The 19,435-nt window shown below is 45.3% G+C and overlaps 1 protein-coding gene across 1 annotated transcript in view; it reads right to left on the bottom strand.

Moving 5' to 3' along the window:
- Window positions 1-243: 243 nt before the first annotated feature.
- The window catches only part of ANKRD16 (ankyrin repeat domain 16), a 35,573-nt gene continuing 16,381 nt past the window's right edge, over window positions 244-19,435 (bottom strand). The window contains exons 3-7 of the mRNA XM_068275974.1: window positions 10,908-10,950; window positions 9,996-10,104; window positions 7,197-7,358; window positions 4,279-4,357; window positions 244-3,405 (exon numbers count right to left, since the gene is read on the bottom strand). Coding sequence (XP_068132075.1) covers window positions 3,230-3,405; window positions 4,279-4,357; window positions 7,197-7,358; window positions 9,996-10,104; window positions 10,908-10,950 — 569 coding nt within the window. The 3' untranslated portion in view covers window positions 244-3,229. The remainder of the gene's footprint in view (window positions 3,406-4,278; window positions 4,358-7,196; window positions 7,359-9,995; window positions 10,105-10,907; window positions 10,951-19,435) is intronic.

The following is a 19,435-nucleotide window of genomic DNA, read 5'->3' as shown; positions in this document are numbered from 1 at the left end:
CAGGCCTAGGGCACTGGAAAGTACAAATCTGGCCCTGGCAGGTGGAGCAAAGGAGGACACTGTGGGACACGGAAGGACAATGACTGGGGAGAACATCTATACAAGACGCTCCTTGAACATGTACGTACCAGGTTTAGTATGTTTTTTTCCTTGTTTTTTGCCCTCTAAATCTAGGTGAATCTTATATTCCAGAGCATCATATATTCTGAAAAATACGGTAGATCAGTAAAATACTGCATTCAGTATTTTAGACCTTTTTTATTTTTTTTCCAATTCACCACATTTTTTTCAGATTCTACACATGCAGTAATCTTTTGGTAACATACCAAAAAATGTTACTTAAATTCACTAAGCCCTACTCGGTAATGTGGAAGTCTCACCAGTGGGGTAGATCTCTGCAGAAAGCTTATTCTTCCTACAACTGGTTTGCATGAGCCATTACTGTGTCCTGTGACAGCTTACTGGAGAGTAAAAGGCTTCCTGTATCACTTTAGAGGTGCATGCATGGCACAAGAGGGCTCTCTTCTGTGTATCAGTATATAGATCTATACATCTAAGGGATTAGGAAAAGCCTGATTGTATTTCTCCTGCTCTGTGGTACTCATGTCCCACCCGGCAGTACATCGGATCAAATGGGGTGAGTAGCAGTAGTGGGAGGATATTCTTATTGGTTGTCTGCAGTTTTACTGCATGATGATTGCTAGTTGTTAACAGGCTAGAGCTGGTCTTAAATACCGAACATTTTTACTTGTTTAACCAAATGCTCTAATCTTTGTGAATTGACATTTATTAATTTACCAGAAAATCGTTCAATTACCTCACTAGTCAGTAATTTTACAATTTAACATGGTACTAGCCTTAGTGAATTGTTGTTCACAGGTCCATTTTAGGCATAGATTAAGCATACAAGGCAGATGCCTGGGGTGAAAGTTATCTGAGGGGGCACCAAGGAGCTATTCTCAGATTTCCAGGACAATACTCCACCCCAGTCTTCACACAAATGTTATTTTTTTGTTAGAAAGTGGCTGCATACCTCTCTTTAACATTTATAGGAGGAATTTGTTATGTGGGATAAGTGACTTTGAGCCAGTGTATCTGGACTGGTAAAGGTATATCCTTTATAGGCTTGTTTTGAGAAACACTATTTTTGTATGTAAAATATAAAAGCCAAGATATGTAGGCTAAAGACTTCTTATTCATAAGTTTGGAGGGGGGAATGGGACAATTGTCTTGGGCACCAAAATGGCCAGAAATTGTCCCGGTATTTAGCAAGATGTTCAGGAAAATCAGCTGTTTTCTGTATTACCGTATGCGGTAATGCTTAGTGCATTGAAGCCTTTATCTCACACACACTCTGCTGTGAAAACAGGGACAGATACAGTGCATGGAAAATTGGAGCAAAACTGGTACAAAGGTGGAACCAGATCCAGGATTCTGATGATTCTGAACAAATGTTACACCTCTGCTTGTTTTGCAACAGATTTCTATTTCTCCTTGCACAGGTTTAAATAAATCAGTTACAGGGTATGCAGCAGAGATGTGGTTGCTCTAATCAGGCAGGCAACAAGAAAAGAAATGGCTCCTTAAGTAGCTGTGTTGTCTGTGCCTGCTACCTCAACTACCTTTTCATATCTACCTGCATGTTATTTGGACCAAAAGCAATTGTCGAAACACACTGTTTAGGTTTCGGAAACAGCTTCAGAGGAAGAGGATGTGCAATCAGCACCAGACTGCAGAAATATCCTATAAAGTTCTTGGTTGGAACAAAGTACTTGAAACCTTAAAAACTCAAGATGGCAGTTCGCAGTCATGGAGTACACCTTATAGGAGAGTTCACAGGAATCCAATTTTCTATCCTTTTGGTCAAATCTGGGTACTGGCGACCAGTTCTGGATCTAAGAAAAGTTGAACTGTTGCATCATTATTGAAAGATTCAAAATTGAATCCCTTAGGATCCTTTCACAATGTGTCCACTGCATTCCATTGCAACAGAAAGTATCATCCTATGGTACATTCATATTGGGTACAATGCAGCAGGTTTTGACAAAGTTGTAATTTTCCCGACGACAGGATTTCAGCGCCGAGCGGTCGTCTCTGCGCTACTGCAACGTGGGTACAGTCACACGACCATGCAAACATCGCTTAGCATCACACCGCAATAATGACCGTCACAGCGGATCAGATCTCTAAGATCCCCAACGAATCTCACGCAAAGTACCGCGATTGCTAGAAGACTCATTCGCTTTTGAAGTGTAGCGTAGCATAGCGTGACATCATGCATACCCGCCAGCAGGAAGAAGCGTCGCTTGACAACCGTCGTTAAGGACGTCGCAGGACCTGTCAGGCGGTGAGTACGGGCTTAATGCACAGCATGCCATTAGTTCTCTGGGTTTCCTGAGCATTTACAAAGGCAGGACAGCATCATTGTACTGTATGGCTCACTATATGGTTGGAACATACATCTAGCACGAGATGCAACTTTTCAGCACCTCTGCATTGCAATCTTAACGCAAAGTGCACAATGTGAAAGGACCCTAAACTCAATAATTATGGTAGGTCAGAAGGGTGACTGGATGCTTTCCATAGATCTGTGTGATACTGATCTCCACATTCCAATTTTCACCTTTCATAAGCATCTAAAATTCATGGTGGGGAATGTCAACCTCCAACTTATTTAGCAACTGTTACATTTTCAATGATGCAAGAACCTTCATTAAAATGTTGTAGACAGTCCTCGGTCTCAAGCAGCACAGAGTGATTATATATCTACACTATCTTCTTATCTACCCAGTTTGTCAAACCTGAGATTACCCAACAAGTGGATCATGGTGTGTAGAAGACAGGAGATAAGGTTTATTTATCGAGTAGTTTAGGGGAGCATTGTTGTTGCCAATAGTGACCAATAATTTATTTTTTATAAAAAAAATTCTGTAAGGTCCTATTTTCACATAGCCTAAATCCTCCCCGAATCTGCAGCGTTTCGCAGCTTACGAGAGGGGCGGGGAAACACTGCCTATCTAACCTATGTCTTACCATCCAGATCACAAAGATTTTTCTTAGTCGTTGTGCAAACGCTGTTTTACATATTTCTCCAGAAAAGCTGATCATTCAATATCTGTAAAAACACAGACAGGTGGCAGGACTGTCCACTCTCCAACTACTGCTAGGAAACAGAAGTTGTCCTGTAGATGTTTTTGAGCAAAAATATATCATGATAATTCCAGTAGTATTAATATATTTGTTTTTGTAAGGATTCTTCAAAATCTGCAAATATCTCCATCACATCTGATTTTTTTGCCAGTTCCTTTGCAAATATGCCATGAAAGTCTGCTGTATCCTTTAGTCCAGACTTCAAGAGAAAGTGAACACACTGTGCATGCTGGCCTGAAGCTGCCATGTGAAGAGCTGTGGAAAGAACACAATACGGATGAGTATCAACAAATGGATATGCCTTTTTTTGCCTTGTTTTGTATGATTATCTTACTGTTTGATAGTTATTTCCAAATAAAGCCTGCTAATATAACAAAGAAGGGAGTCTCATAGTTTTATGTTCAGTTTTATGTTTTTATGTTCAGTTTTAGGGCTTCATTTTAAGATTTGATTCTAAACAGCACCCCTGACAAATCTTACTGAGCTGAAAACGAAACAAAAAGTAATGACTCGTTGAAGTTTACAGCACTAAAACCTTATCACAAATTCTGTTTCACACTCAGCTGTTTTGGCTTCTATTTACTTTTCAAGAAATTGATTGAATTCCACAAGCTGTTCCACAAGCGCGTTTGCATAGATAACATGCATTAAATGAAACACAGCTGACAAGGACTGCCTATGGCGAGAATCTAGGGTGTGTATGGGAGCACCCCTGAATTCACCTAAAGATCCGGCAAGCCAGATCTTTTATGACCTGATGCCTGAGCAACCCGAAGCACATTATAATAACTAATAAAATAATAGGTAGATTGTGCTTTGCAAGGTATAGAAGCACATTATAATAACTAATAACATAATAGGTAGATTGTGCTTTGCAAGGTATATCCATCTGGGATACCTTTTGAATGTGCACCACTGAACTAGTCTTGGTCAGTCATACTGAACATATTCTGAATACCAAACAAACCTGATTTTCCTTTATGAAAGTAATCTTGTATTCTGAATGAAAATTCAAAACAAACCTACTTCTGTTGACACAATAACGTATCAGCTGTATTATATACTTGCACATTTCATCATACAAAAGTTGTGTTTGCAAATATCTGTTAAGTTTCACAATGCTTTTACCTGATCTTCCTTTTGAATCTATGCTGTTCAGGTCAGCTCCAAGGGATAGCAAAGTTGAGAGAGAATTAGCATGTCCCTCCTAGGCATACAGACAAAAAAAAAAAGTTTGTTTAACCGACACGCTATAGTCTGAGAATAATATTTAACCTACAAGAACAAGAAGCTCAACAGATCCAAGATAAATCCTTTCAAAGGAAACCTGGAGTAAGAAGAACAAGGAAGGTGACATTGCAAAGTTCCTTTATAAAAATGCTACTGTTGTGATGACCCAAAGTCTTTATGCTTTATGAATACTTTTCAAGAATGAATATGCAGATCAGGTACCCCGACTCCACTGGCTGCAAGATTGTTATAGGTGTGAGCTTACATTACTGAAGCCAAAATACCCAAATGACAACCATTGCCAGTTTTGAAAGGGAATACAAGTGACATTCTTCATATGCTTCTTACGAATTTCATTAAAGTGTTTATTATTGCAAACTGAGAACCTTCAAATTTCCCAATCTTATGACTACATTGGTCCACAGTAAGTTTAAGGATTCAACTAATCCTTAATCCCCTTGCCGTTCCAATTCTGTCGGCAAGGGGGCGGCGCAGCACTTTTTTTAAATTCATGTAGCTAGCCTAGCGCGAGCTAAATTATAGCCGCTGACAAGCGGCATCCTCCTACCTACTTCAATCGCCGCCGGCGATCTTTGCAAGCAGGAAATCCTGTTTAGAACGGGATTTCCTGCTCGGCTTTCCCCGTCGCCTTGGCGACGGGGCGAGATGACGTCATGGACGTCAGAGGGAATCCCGATCCACCCCTCAGCGCTGCCTGGCACTGATTGGCCAGGCTGCACAAGGGGTCTGGGGGGGGGGGGGGGGGCGGCGTGGCAGGTAGCGGCGAATCGGTGGCGATCGGGATATAAACGCAGCTAGCAAAGTGCTAGCTGCGTGCAATAAAAAAAAATTGTGAAAATCGGCCCAGCGGGGCCTGAGAAATCCTCCTGTGCAGGTTGCCCCGAGCTGAGCTCGGGATAACCGGCAAGGAGGTTAACAAAAGAAACACATTTATTGCCTGGGTAAAGAAGCTGATTAAAAATGATGATGCCATTTAGACACATAGGAAGGCAGTTGTCACTTCACCGCAGGGAGACATTTTATTCAGAGTGAAAAGATAGTGAGTAAAACATTTGCAGATGTTTTATTCTTTCTGTGCTTAGGTCATCAGAACAGGCTATGTAGAATACAGTCAAATCCAGCATGCTTTCCTACCCTCTTATACAGTAGATGTTAGGAACTTTCCTATGAAATTCTTGAAATGTTGCCTAAAGTAAATAAAAGGACAGTTTAACTTACCTGGGGCTTCTATCAGCCCCCTGCAGCAGCCCTGTGCCCACGCTGTCACTGAGGGATCCTCCAGTCCCCCTCAACACCCCTTTTTCTTCTGGATGTGCAGACTCTGTCCACACGCCTCCTGATTGCTCTCCTGCGGACAGGAGCGCTCTGCGCATGTGCAGTACAGGAAAATCTCTACTGCTCATGTGCTGGACACTCCCGGCTATGGGATCGCGGTCAAGGATGCACGCGGCCAGGGCCATCGACTCGCTGAGTTGCCCGACCAAAGGAGGGGCGCTGCGGAGGACTGGAGGATCCCTCAGTGACAGCGTGGGCACATGGAGGCTGCAGTGGGCTGGTAGAAGCCCCAGGTAAGTTAAACTGGCTTTTATTATTTGCTTTAGATTCCCTTTAAAGGCTGCCATACACTATTTAGTTTTTATTCCGTTTTTACAAGATCAAATACTGGTAAATCTCCCTGCCATGGACTTTTTTTTTTGAGATGCTGCCACTAGATATTCAATCAGATTTCTGCAGATACCAGATCAAACATTAATTGGAATGCAAACACAATTAGCTTTTTACTGCTTGATATAGCACCTTTAAAAAAAAAAAAAAAAATACGGGCTGGTGCACACCAGAAGCGGTTTTTAAAACACTTGGAGGGGGAAAACCGCTTGGCTAATGAAAGTGAATGGGATGGTGCACACCAGAGCGGTTCGTTTTTTCCACAACCGCAAACTCAGGGGCTGCAGCATTTTTTAGATTTCTGAGGCATTTCTGCCTCAATGTTAAAAGTGTAACTGTCGGGCATAAAATCAAAAATCAATTCTTTATTTTTATCTGGTAAACAAGTAATAAGGATGCTAACCAAGCAATCCAAAAGTTAAAATCTCTATTACTTTTCTTGTTTATAAATGATCATTCCCCAGTTTACCTGACTCTTATTTGGTACGTTGCCGCACAAAGGAAGTTGCAGGGCATGCTGGGTTGTCTTTTTTTGCTTCTTTATTTCCCCTCAGACTTAACTAATGTACAGAAGCAAAAAAGGACAACCCAGCATGCCCTGCAACTTTATTTTTGCGGCAAAGTACCAAATAAGAGTCAGGTAAACTGGGGAATGATCATTTGTAAACAAGAAAATTAATAGAGATTTTAACTTTTGGATTGCCTGATTAGCTTTCTTATTACTTGTTTACCAGATAAAAATAAGGAATTGAGTTTTGATTTTATGCCCGATAGTTACACTTTAAAGTATAGGAAAGTGGAAAACCGCTCTGAAAAATGCTAGATCAGAGCGGTTTTCCAGGCGTTTGTTACAGTAGCTGTTCAATAACAGCTTTACTGTAACAATATTTGTAATCTGCTACACAAAATGCTCCAAAAAATGCTAGGCATGTTTAGAAAACCTCTCTAAACATGACTAGAATCCCTCTGAAATCTGCTTCAAAAACCACTAGCGTTTTGCAGATCTGCTAGAGGTTTTTGGTGTGCATTGGGCCTAACAGTGTTTGTATGGTATGCTCAAGTGAGATTTCAGTTGTCATTTCATTACTATTAGATCTACTCCACTGAAAATAGAAAACATGATGCCTGACCTTGGCAGCATAGTGCAGCGGGCTTAGCTGGATTGATGTTGCTCTTTCATTGACACTGACACCAAGATGAGATACCAGGTATTGGAGAGATTGGTCTTGTCCTGTAACGGCAGCCAGATGCAGTGCCTGTGCCCCCATCTTATCCACAGCTGTGAAGCATATCTGACATCATGAAAGAAATAAAAGCACTTCAAAATAATTATAATGATTTTTTGCAGCTTTGGCATAGTAGCCCACAATTGTCTGCTACAATCAGAAAGTTTTTACTTACATTAACAATCCTAAAGCTTGGCTTATTCCTGCTTTAAAGAGTAACTGTCAGGCATAAAATCCAAAATCAATTCTCTATTAGTAGCTAAAGCTAGTTAAATAAGTAAAAATGAAGCTATCCAGGCAACTCAAAAGTTTAAAATAAATCTCACTTTTTTTTCCGAATAGATTCTCATTTCCCATGCCCCCAGGCTCTTTTCTTGTACAACGGCCTCAGAAAGGGAAGTTGCAGTGCATGGTAATTCAGTCTGATTGGCTGAAGCCTTCCGTTTTCCCCTCCCACACCTCTGTGATTGGCCGCCTTTTCTCCTTCACTATGGTGGTCGCAGGCTGCTAGGGCGCTGGGAGGGGGGCCAGCACCTGTCCTCTGTCACTGTCCTCGGCCCCCTTCCTGTAGTTTGCCATGTCTGCCCCCAGACTAGTTTCCTGCTCCGTTTTTTTTTTTAAGAAGTGATATGCCACTGATTGCTGTGCCTTTGACACTACAGACACACGTTCAACAAGCGCACAACGTGCACACGACCACCTGCACGACCTGACGTAACGCACAACCTGTATGTCCACACATCCAGACGGATAAACGACCAACTCATTTACATACTGCGCATGCAAGTAGAACAAAGGACTACACATTGAAAACATACAAGTCCTTTACAAGTCGTTTAAATGTCTTGTACACACGCATCAACAGCACGATATCCGACCAACAGTCATGTGAACAGATCCGACAGTTGGATCATTTGAAACGCCTGATATTAGTCGCTCATAAAGTCGTTTGCACGCATACACATGCCTGATTGTCATCCAACAGTCTAAAACAGACTAAAGTCAGACGGCAATCAGGAAGTTTGGTTGAGCGTGTGTCCGGGCCTTCAGTGTGCCTTAACCATTTTTGTCCTCGCTCACAGGATAGAAAAACTACAGGCACATACATTTTTATTACAAAAAGTCACAATAAATTACATTTAAAATTAATTGTTTACCTTCCACATCCAAAAAAATACCCAAATAAAATTTTTAACTAAAAAAATAAAATTAATTACAATTTAAAAACAAAAACATTAATAGTTACCTAAGGGTCTGCAATTTTTAATATGCTTGTAAAGAGGGTATATAACTAATATTTTTTAAAATTATAAGCTTGTAAATAGTGATGGACGCCAAACTACAAAAATGCACCTTTATTTCCAAATAAAATATTGGCACCATACATTGTGATAGGGACATAATTTAAATGGTGTAATAACCGGGACAAATGGGCAAATAAAATACGTAGGTTTTAGTTATTGTAGCAAAAAATAATTCATAGCAAAATGTACCACCGTAAGAAAGTCTAATTGGTGGTGGAAAAAACAAGATATAGATCAATTCATTGTGATAATTAGTGATAAAGTTATTGGCGAATGAATGGGAGGTGAAAATTACTCGGATGCATAAGGTGAAAAACGACTGGAGGCTGAAGTGGTTAATGCAGTCCATTACCATTAGCCAGTTTTGTGGTGGTGTCAATGATCATCAAATAAGATTCTAATTTAGACCAGAGTGGGTTTAAAGTCCAAATGAATTGTATGGAGTGGAACATCAAACTGTAATTGCAATAAGGGAGAGTGATCAGATGACAGTCTGAGAAGCATCTGAACTGGATTCCACATATGGGTGGAGAGGGTCAAGTCAAGAGTTTTCTTGGCCAAAAAGAGCAAGGCATACACATCAGTATCAGGGTTAAAGTGCCTATACACATCAACAAGTAGAAATGTAGGGTTTTCAGAGGAGGTATAGTTACCAAATTGGAGTGTGCCCCTGGCAGGATTACACACTTGTTGTCAGGGCCGGTTCTAGCAACAATGGGGCCCTGGGGCAAAAGTAACTTGGGGTGGCCCCCCTAGCAATCCACCCTACCACCCCGCGCAGCCGCCGAGCCGACTCCCAGGACCCATCCCACCACACTCCCAGCCACACAAAATCATCATCAATTGTCCATCATAAGCCCCCAAAAGCATTGTTGGGGACCCCATTATTTCCCTCTTCAGATCCCTTACAAATCCAGAGTGTACACACATTGCCTAATCCAGGCAGGACACAGAAGGCAGCACCATGCTCTACGCTCAAGACTTCTATACACGGTGCCTCTCTTTCTCGTTCTCTGCAGGCATGTATGGGGTCACCATAGATAGAGGGAAGGGGACACACACCTTGGGGGCCCCTACAGGCATTGCCCCCTTTGCCTCTATGGAAGCGCCGGCCCTGCTTGTTGTTGAAATCCAACACCCATAGCCTATGTGTGTTGGCTAATTAAGCTATAAAATCATATCCAGTATTGCAGAAAAGTAAGATGGAAATACATAAACTTCAAACAAAAGGATGAGTTTTTCTGCAATTTTATAGTTTCAAAAAAGATCTGGCAACTTGCAGTCTGTCTTTTATTGAGGACTGAATAAAAGTGTAAGGTTCTCAAACCAAGGACAAACACTCCCTGACAAGTTTGAGAAAATGAAGACTGAAATGTTGTAAAGACTTTATACACTGTACCTTTTTCTTCTCAACGAGGAGCTGGGCAATGAGGAGATGGCCATTCTGTACAGCGTCCATGAAAGGGGTTACACCACAGCTGTCCTTACAGTCGAAATCATATCTACATCTGTGAAACATCGACAGCGAGCTCAGCAAAAGAGGTGCATAACCATTTAAGTGATAGGATACTTGGTACATAACTAATACGTTTATGGACAGCATACATCTACAAAAGTTGGTCTGTGCAAAAATGTAGAGAAAACAAGGAGCTTTTAAGCAAGTGGAGAAATGTTGATCCTTGATGGTTACACGTAACCTTCTGTTATCTGTGGGATAAAAGGGACCAGTGCCCAATGGTGCAGTATCGTTGGATAAAGTTCTTTAGCAATATTGCATCAGCTTTGTTGCAGAAGCACTGTGCTGTATCTAGTCAGAGAAGACTGTAAAGTGACTCGGAGTCTACAGTGATTATTGAGCTGTACTTTTTGAAACATGCAGTGTGTGTGTGTTTAAATCTTTTGTTTGAAAAGTCAGCCCTTTCAAAAAGGAAAGTAAGTCCAATCAAATGCACGTCCTGTAATTTGTTTAGCTCAATTTCAAGCAGCATACAATATGCATGCAAACTTGAATTCTTTGCATCTCATTTACTGTATCTACTAAAACGTGGGAGTAATGGGTTATAGTAGAACTCCAGGCATCCCATGCCCCAAGGCATGCGGCCCTAACCTTCCCAGGGTGCTTACTACTTATGGTAGGAGAAAGGGAGAAGATGGAAACAAAATGTGGAAAACACTTTTTACTAATTCTGGACAGACATCACAAACCGAAAATGTATGTATGTATGCCTGTATGCATTTACAAATGTTTACCTTTAAATAAATTTGATAAAAACCAAATTGAATATTACCATTAATAAATGAACAACATTACCTTTTCAGAAGGATCTCCATGACATCAAAGCAGCCATGCATTGCTAAATATAAATAACAATAAAATAGTCCAGCATTAGCTCATTAAATATCTGATTATGCATATTTATGGGATTATGCTTTTAAAGTGACACTGAGACAAACATTAATAAAAAAAAAAAAAAAGTATGCATACCTGGGGCTTCCGCCAGCCCCCTCTGCACCGATTGCTCCCTCGAAGCCCTCCACCTCCTCGTTCTCCCGTTATCAGTCCCGATAGCTTGGCAAGACAATGCGCACTGCGCTCCCGTGGCTGGTAGTGCTTTGCACCTGCGCAGTACTACTACTCACAGGCGCAGAATGCTCCCAGCTGCGGGAGCAAGACGGGGGATGCGCACAGCCACACAAAGCATGCGCCGACTGGCCGTGACTGTCCAAACTTATAGAGCTGCTAACGAGAGAACAATGAGGCGGAGGCTGTACTGCCCGATGCATCGATTTTCTAGCAGATTAGATTAATTTTTGTCCGAAATCATTTGAATGAGTCGATTCCTCCAGATGGAAAATATAGATTGATGGCCAATAGTGTTGCACTGGATTAACAGTGCAGTGCAACAATTGAACAGCTGTGGTTCGATACATTTCTAATAGGCTTCATACTGAAATCTATTTAAAACCTGTACCTAGTGTGTGCCTCAGATCAGATAGATCCCTGGCAGATTTAATCTGCCAGGGATCTATCAGATGGTCGAGTCTGGTGGCCATCATTAGTCTTAGGCCCGGTTCACATTAGCGGCTGCTATCCGGAATCGCCGTGCCGGAGCCGGACCGCATGCGGACCGGACGAAACGGACGCACGGCATAGCAATGAAAGTCTATGCGACCGTTCACATGCGTCCGTTTCGTCCGGACCGGAGCCGGACCGGAGCCGGACTCCGGCGTCCGTTCCAACATGCGCTATTTTTTGGTCCGGCTGGTCCGTCTGACGTATCCGGACCGGAGCCGGAATGTTGCATCCGGCCAATGGAAACCAATGAGAACCGGAGAGCGCACAACACACTGGCTATAAAAACCGGATGTTGTACCACACTTCCTATGCTGACTCTATGGTATGGTGGCCATTTTGGATGGGGACCACATGGCACCAGCGTTCACAGAGTGGAGCAGCAGTGACTTCATGCTGGAGCTCTTTGGCAGCAATATGGAGCAGGATCTGTCTGATAGCGAGGGGGTGAGGCCCTACACATCAGAAGACCTCATCCTACAGGTGCAGCAGGTACCAGCCCTGTGGGACAAGGGGGATGCGGACCACAGCAACATCAAAAAATGCAGAGGCCTGTGGAAAAAAATTGCCAAGCTGTATGTGGAGGACTTTGAGAACTTGAGCAAGAGACAGCAAGGCACAGAGGGTATGTTGACTAGAAGTTTTTTGGGGGGGGCTTGTGGTTTAAGCTTGTGATGTATTCAACTTTTGCTATGGATTTGTGTCACCCACGTGTTGCCCACCCACCCGTGGCCCACCCACCTGTTCCCCACCCACCTGTACCCCACCTGTGATGTATCCCACCCACCTGTACCCCACCTGTGATGTATCCCACCTGTGATGTATCCCACCCACCTGTACCCCACCTGTGCTGTATCCCACCCACCTGTGATGTATCACACCCACCTGTACCCCACCTGTGATGTATCCCACCTGTGATGTATCCCACCTGTGGTGTATCCCACCTGTGATGTATCCCACCCACCTGTGATGTATCCCACCCACCTCTACCCCACCTGTGATGTATCCCACCCACCTGTACCCCACCTGTGATGTATCCCACCCACCTCTACCCCACCTGTGATGTATCCCACCCACCTCTACCCCACCTGTGATGTATCCCACCCACCTCTACCCCACCTGTGATGTATCCCACCCACCTCTACCCCACCTGTGATGTATCCCACCTGTGATGTATCCCACCCACCTGCGATGTACCCCACCTGTGCACATAAAACATACACAATGACCAATTATTATACATCAATTTATTGTAAAAAATTAATACATTTAAAATCACTCAAACTTGAAACTCCAAAATAAACACATTTCAACAAAACATATTAAAAACCAAACATTCACCCTCGTCCAGGTGGTGTGGTAAAATAAAGTCTCAGTTGGTCCCTGTTCCGCAGTGACACTACCCTTGGCCTGGTTGCATACCTCCGCAGGGGCATTAGTGGAAGCACATTCGGGGGTTCAGGAGTCTCTCTTTCCTCCTGCCGCACAAAGTTGTGGAGGATGCATGCTGCCTTCACCACGACAACTGCGTTGCCCGGTTTCAGCAGCATGGGCGTGTGGAACACCCTCCACTTTGACACCAGGATCCCAAATGTGCACTCCACCATTCTCCTTGCACGGCTCAACCGAGCATTGAAGTGTAGCTGGCTGGCATCAAGTCCCCTGTCTGGGTACGGACGCATTACATGGTCGGACAGGGCGAAGGCCTCGTCCCCCACAAACACATAGGGGTAGGCCGGTGCCCTTGTCCCAGGCCAGGGTCTGTCACGGGGGAGACGCAGTCTGCCTTCCTCCATCAGCCGGCAAAGGGTCGTACGCTGGAAAATTCCAGAGTCATTGGAACTACCGTACGACCCCACATCCACGTACACAAACTTGTAGTCCGCATCTGCCACTGCCATTAGAACAATGCTGAAGTATTTTTTATAGTTGAAATAATGGCTGCCACTCCCCACGGGTTTCTGAATCCGGATGTGTTTCCCATCCAGTGCGCCAACACAATTAGGAAACTTGCACTCGGTCCAGAAGCCCTGGGCGATCTCCTCCCATTTCGTGGTGTCCGGCACAGGCATGTATCTGGCCCTCAGTCGCGTCCAAAGGATCCTCGAAGTCCTCACGACGATGCCTGCCACCGTGCTCTTCCCAATACGAAATGTGACATGTAGCGATGTATATGTTTGTCCAGTTGCGATGTACCTACAAGAGAAATAATCGAAATCAATTTTTCATGTCGTTACAGGAGAAAGGTACAAGACAAGGTGGCGCAATATACGGGATGCATATGTGAAATGGCTACGGAAGAAAAAACTTGCCGAACGAAGTGGCAGTGGCGGGGGAAGGCGACAAAAAGACTACCAATTTGCCAAGCAATTGTCTTTCATCAATGCAAGCCTGGAACCTAGACTGTAAGTACCACTACTGTGGGCAGGAACTGAGAGCTCACATGACTTCGGCCATGTATTGCTATGGCCTCAATTCCCATGGCTAGCGAACTTTTCTCACAAGCTTTATCAAATGTTGGGTAGAAACGGGTGATAAAGTGATTGCTAGTGTTTGCTAGCTCTGTGAATTGACGCCACATGCTGTTTGGCACACCAATAAATATTTTTTTTATCTACAGGACTGAAGACAATTTGGAGCAAGAGGAACCGACCCAGGAGGCACGGTTCAGCAGTGAGGAGAGCTTGGTGGATGATGACGTCGCCGATGTAACCTATTGCCCCGAGGCGAGGAGTAGGAGGAGGGAGTCCTTAATCACAACTCCGTCCTTTGATGATGACTTGGCAGAAGAGAGCTTGGATGTTGAGGTTGCAGGACCGAGTGTGGAAGAAGCTGAACCTCCACAATCGACCGCTATGGAAGCTCCAGGGGAACAAGAACAAAGTGAGGAGCACCGAGAGACTGCAGCACAACCAGCGCGCAGGGCAACCCCGACACAGGCCAGAGGACGGGAAGATGCTGCCACACCACCAGTGAGGACCACCACACCAGTGAGGCGTCGAGGTACCCTCCCCCCAACAAGGAGAGAGACAGAGTCCGAGATGTCCGGGGCTGTCTCCGGACTTCTCGGGATTCTTCAGAGCCACCAAACTCTCATAACCCGGCAGTTGCAAGATGAGGACAGGGGCCATATCATGGAGCAGTACAAGTCCCACATCACTACACTGCAATGTGAGCTCGACGCTGTACATGGGCACTACAGGGACAAGCTTAAAATGATGCATGAGATGCACAGAGGAGAAATCGACCAACTGCGTGCGCAGCATCATCAGTCGGTGGGCCAGCTGCAGAACATGATGCAGCAAATGCATCAACAAAGCAAGGAACTACTGAAATTGCAGGCACACCCGTGTTTTCACACTGTGATGTCTCTAATACCATATCTAGAAAAGGTGCCTTCACAAAACCTGATGGCGTGCCATTCCAATTTGCTGGAGGTGATTAAACAGCACATGGACACGCCATTATTGCAACCACCAATTTTTAGACCCCCACAACCAACAGCGGTGCCCACCTGGCAATCATCACAGATGTACACCGGCTACAGAGGCAGTCAATATGGGCCACCGCTGTCAGGGTCCAGCTCATCCACGACCAGCACCCAAGAGAGTCCAGATTTCCAGGCAGCAACTCCCACCTTTTCTAGTAGTGGTGCCGATACAATTTGAAAAAAAAAAGTCAAATTGTTCCTGGACATGCTCCTCTGAATACCTCCGATCCTCGGAGGAAGGATACCATCACAGGGCTTTTTAACTTTTGGTTTTGCTGGACTTGAACTTTAGGGCCTGGTGTCCCCGAAAGACACTACCTGGGTCACAACCTTGTGCCTGTTGCACTGCACCTGTAGTCCTGCACCTGTGCCTTTGATTCCTCTTGTTCCTTACTTTGTTGATCCTAATCACTTGCACAAGACCCTTGGAGCCATGGGTGAAGGACACCTTGACTGGTCGGTGAGAGGCCTAGCCTTTTCACTGCCCTGTGTCCTTCATCCATGGCTCAGAGGGTCATGTGCCAGTGGTTAGGTTTTTGAAGCACTTCAATTTTAGGGCCTGGTGTCCCCGAAAGACACTACCTGGGTCACAACCTTGTGCCTGTTGCACTGCACCTGTAGTCCTGCACCTGTGCCTTTGATTCCTCTTGTTCCTTACTTTGTTGATCCTAATCACTTGCACAAGACCCTTGGAGCCATGGGTGAAGGACACCTTCACTGGTCGGTGAGAGGCCTAGCCTTTTCACTGACCTGTGTCCTTCATCCATGGCTCAGAGGGTCCTGTGCCAGTCGTTAGGTTTTAGAAGCACTAATAATTTAGGGCCTGGTGTCCCCGAAAGACACTACCTGGGTCACAACCTTGTGCCTGTTGCACAGCACCTGTAGTCCTGCACCTGTGCCTTTGATTCCTCTTGTTCCTTACTTTGTTGATCCTAACCACTTGCACAAGACCCTTGGAGCCATGGATGAAGGACACCTTGACTGGTCGATGAGAGGCCTAGCCTTTTCACTGACCTGTGTCCTTCATCCATGGCTCAGAGGGTCATGTGCCAGTGGTTAGGTTTTTGAAGCACTTCAACTTTAGGGCCTGGTGTCCCCGAAAGACACTACCTGGGTCACAACCTTGTGCCTGTTGCACTGCACCTGTAGTCATGCACCTCTGCCATCGGTTCCTCTTGCTCCTCACTTTGTTCTTGTTCCTAACCACTTGCACAAGACCCTTGGAGCCATGGATGAAGGACACCTTGACTGGTCGGTGAGAGGCCTAGCCTTTTCACTGACCTGTGTCCTTCATCCATGGCTCAGAGGGTCATGTGCCAGTGGTTAGGTTTTTGAAGCACTTCAACTTTAGGGCCTGGTGTCCCCGAAAGACACTACCTGGGTCACAACCTTGTGCCTGTTGCACTGCACCTGTAGTCATGCACCTCTGCCATCGGTTCCTCTTGCTCCTCACTTTGTTCTTGTTCCTAACCACTTGCACAAGACCCTTGGAGCCATGGATGAAGGACACCTTGACTGGTCGGTGAGAGGCCTAGCCTTTTCACTGACCTGTGTCCTTCATCCATGGCTCAGAGGGTCATGTGCCAGTGGTTAGGTTTTTGAAGCACTTCAATTTTAGGGCCTGGTGTCCCCGAAAGACACTTGGGCAGCTATGCCCTACAACTCTTCCAGCACAAAGTTGGTGGTTGGTGTTCCTTAAAACTGACCGGGCTATACCATAGATATGTTATTTTTTTGTCTTCCATGTTGGAAGAATGTTTCCATGTTGGAAAGTGGTTGTTTTTGCAATAAAAAAATTTGTTTTTACATACCTCAGTGTGATGAGTAGTTGTTCTTGTGGTGTGACTGCTCTCCTGAACGTGGTATCCTTCTTCCTAAGGTCATCCTTCACCATCTCCAAAAGGGTATCAAACCTGTCAGGAGATGTAAAGGAAGAAGCTGTAAAGTATGTTGTGGGACAAGGTGTTGGGTGGAGGATGGGGGAGGTGTGTTTACAGAGGTTTGGGAGTGTTGTGGAGGGTGGGGGTGTAGTGTATAGCTAGGTATACAGGGGTGTGGGGGTCAGGGTGGTGTGTTTAGCTAGGTATACAGGGATGAGGTGTTGTGGGGGTGAGGGTGGGGTGTTTAGGAATGGTGGGGGTTGGTGTATTTAGGCCTATATACTTACAGGGGAATAGACATCCGAGTGTAGCTGTAGAACTTCTGTGGGTGTCGTCTGAGGTCCCGGTAGAGGGCCTGGAACTCTCCCTTCCTCTGCCTCCTGGCTAGTAGAGGGTGCACCCACCATCTCCTGCGAGGAGCACGCCTTCTCCCCACATAGTAGTAGGTAAACAACAGGAAGGAGAGAATTCCCAGGTAATAAGCGTAAAAAATGACTGGATCCATGGTCCCAACTGCTGTCTCTGTATCCAAGGATGGTCTCCACACGTCCAGCTGTCTCCAACAATGACCCCAGAGCTTCTGCTGACCTCCCAGAACCCCAGGTATTTATACAGGTTGTTATCTCTTTAAGAATCCGGATCCGGACCGCAACCGTGTTCATACCGCACGGAAACCGTATGCAAACGGACCGGATCCGGAAAGGAACCGTACGGTTCAGGTCCGATCCGGCTCCGGTGCGGTCCGGACATCCGGTGCGGTTTTTGCAAAACCGCAAGTGTGAACGGGGCCTTAGGTGCCCATCAATAATACAACCTTGATCGAAATGCAGACATCAAACCAACAAACGTTGATTTCGGTGATACCTTTAATGACTAAGGCCCCGTTCACACTTGCGGTTTTGCAAAAACCGCACCGGATGTCCGGACCGCACCGGAGCCGGATCGGACCTGAACCGTACGGTTCCTTTCCGGATCCGGTCCGGATCCGGTCCGTTTGCATACGGTTTCCGTGCGGTATGAACACGGTTGCGGTCCGGATCCGGATTCTTAAAGAGATAACAACCTGTATAAATACCTGGGGTTCTGGGAGGTCAGCAGAAGCTCTGGGGTCATTGTTGGAGACAGCTGGACGTGTGGAGACCATCCTTGGATACAGAGACAGCAGTTGGGACCATGGATCCAGTCATTTTTTACGCTTATTACCTGGGAATTCTCTCCTTCCTGTTGTTTACCTACTACTATGTGGGGAGAAGGCGTGCTCCTCGCAGGAGATGGTGGGTGCACCCTCTACTAGCCAGGAGGCAGAGGAAGGGAGAGTTCCAGGCCCTCTACCGGGACCTCAGACGACACCCACAGAAGTTCTACAGCTACACTCGGATGTCTATTCCCCTGTAAGTATATAGGCCTAAATACACCAACCCCCACCATTCCTAAACACCCCACCCTCACCCCCACAACACCTCATCCCTGTATACCTAGCTAAACACACCACCCTGACCCCCACACCCCTGTATACCTAGCTATACACTACACCCCCACCCTCCACAACACTCCCAAACCTCTGTAAACACACCTCCCCCATCCTCCACCCAACACCTTGTCCCACAACATACTTTACAGCTTCTTCCTTTACATCTCCTGACAGGTTTGATACCCTTTTGGAGATGGTGAAGGATGACCTTAGGAAGAAGGATACCACGTTCAGGAGAGCAGTCACACCACAAGAACAACTACTCATCACACTGAGGTATGTAAAAACAAATTTTTTTATTGCAAAAACAACCACTTTCCAACATGGAAACATTCTTCCAACATGGAAGACAAAAAAATAACATATCTATGGTATAGCCCGGTCAGTTTTAAGGAACACCAACCACCAACTTTGTGCTGGAAGAGTTGTAGGGCATAGCTGCCCAAGTGTCTTTCGGGGACACCAGGCCCTAAAATTGAAGTGCTTCAAAAACCTAACCACTGGCACATGACCCTCTGAGCCATGGATGAAGGACACAGGTCAGTGAAAAGGCTAGGCCTCTCACCGACCAGTCAAGGTGTCCTTCATCCATGGCTCCAAGGGTCTTGTGCAAGTGGTTAGGAACAAGAACAAAGTGAGGAGCAAGAGGAACCGATGGCAGAGGTGCATGACTACAGGTGCAGTGCAACAGGCACAAGGTTGTGACCCAGGTAGTGTCTTTCGGGGACACCAGGCCCTAAAGTTGAAGTGCTTCAAAAACCTAACCACTGGCACATGACCCTCTGAGCCATGGATGAAGGACACAGGTCAGTGAAAAGGCTAGGCCTCTCACCGACCAGTCAAGGTGTCCTTCATCCATGGCTCCAAGGGTCTTGTGCAAGTGGTTAGGAACAAGAACAAAGTGAGGAGCAAGAGGAACCGATGG

Source organism: Hyperolius riggenbachi, chromosome 3 (genome assembly GCF_040937935.1).
Source record: "Hyperolius riggenbachi isolate aHypRig1 chromosome 3, aHypRig1.pri, whole genome shotgun sequence".
Lineage (NCBI taxonomy): Eukaryota > Metazoa > Chordata > Amphibia > Anura > Hyperoliidae > Hyperolius > Hyperolius riggenbachi.
This window is presented reverse-complemented; position numbering and strand designations above follow the sequence as displayed.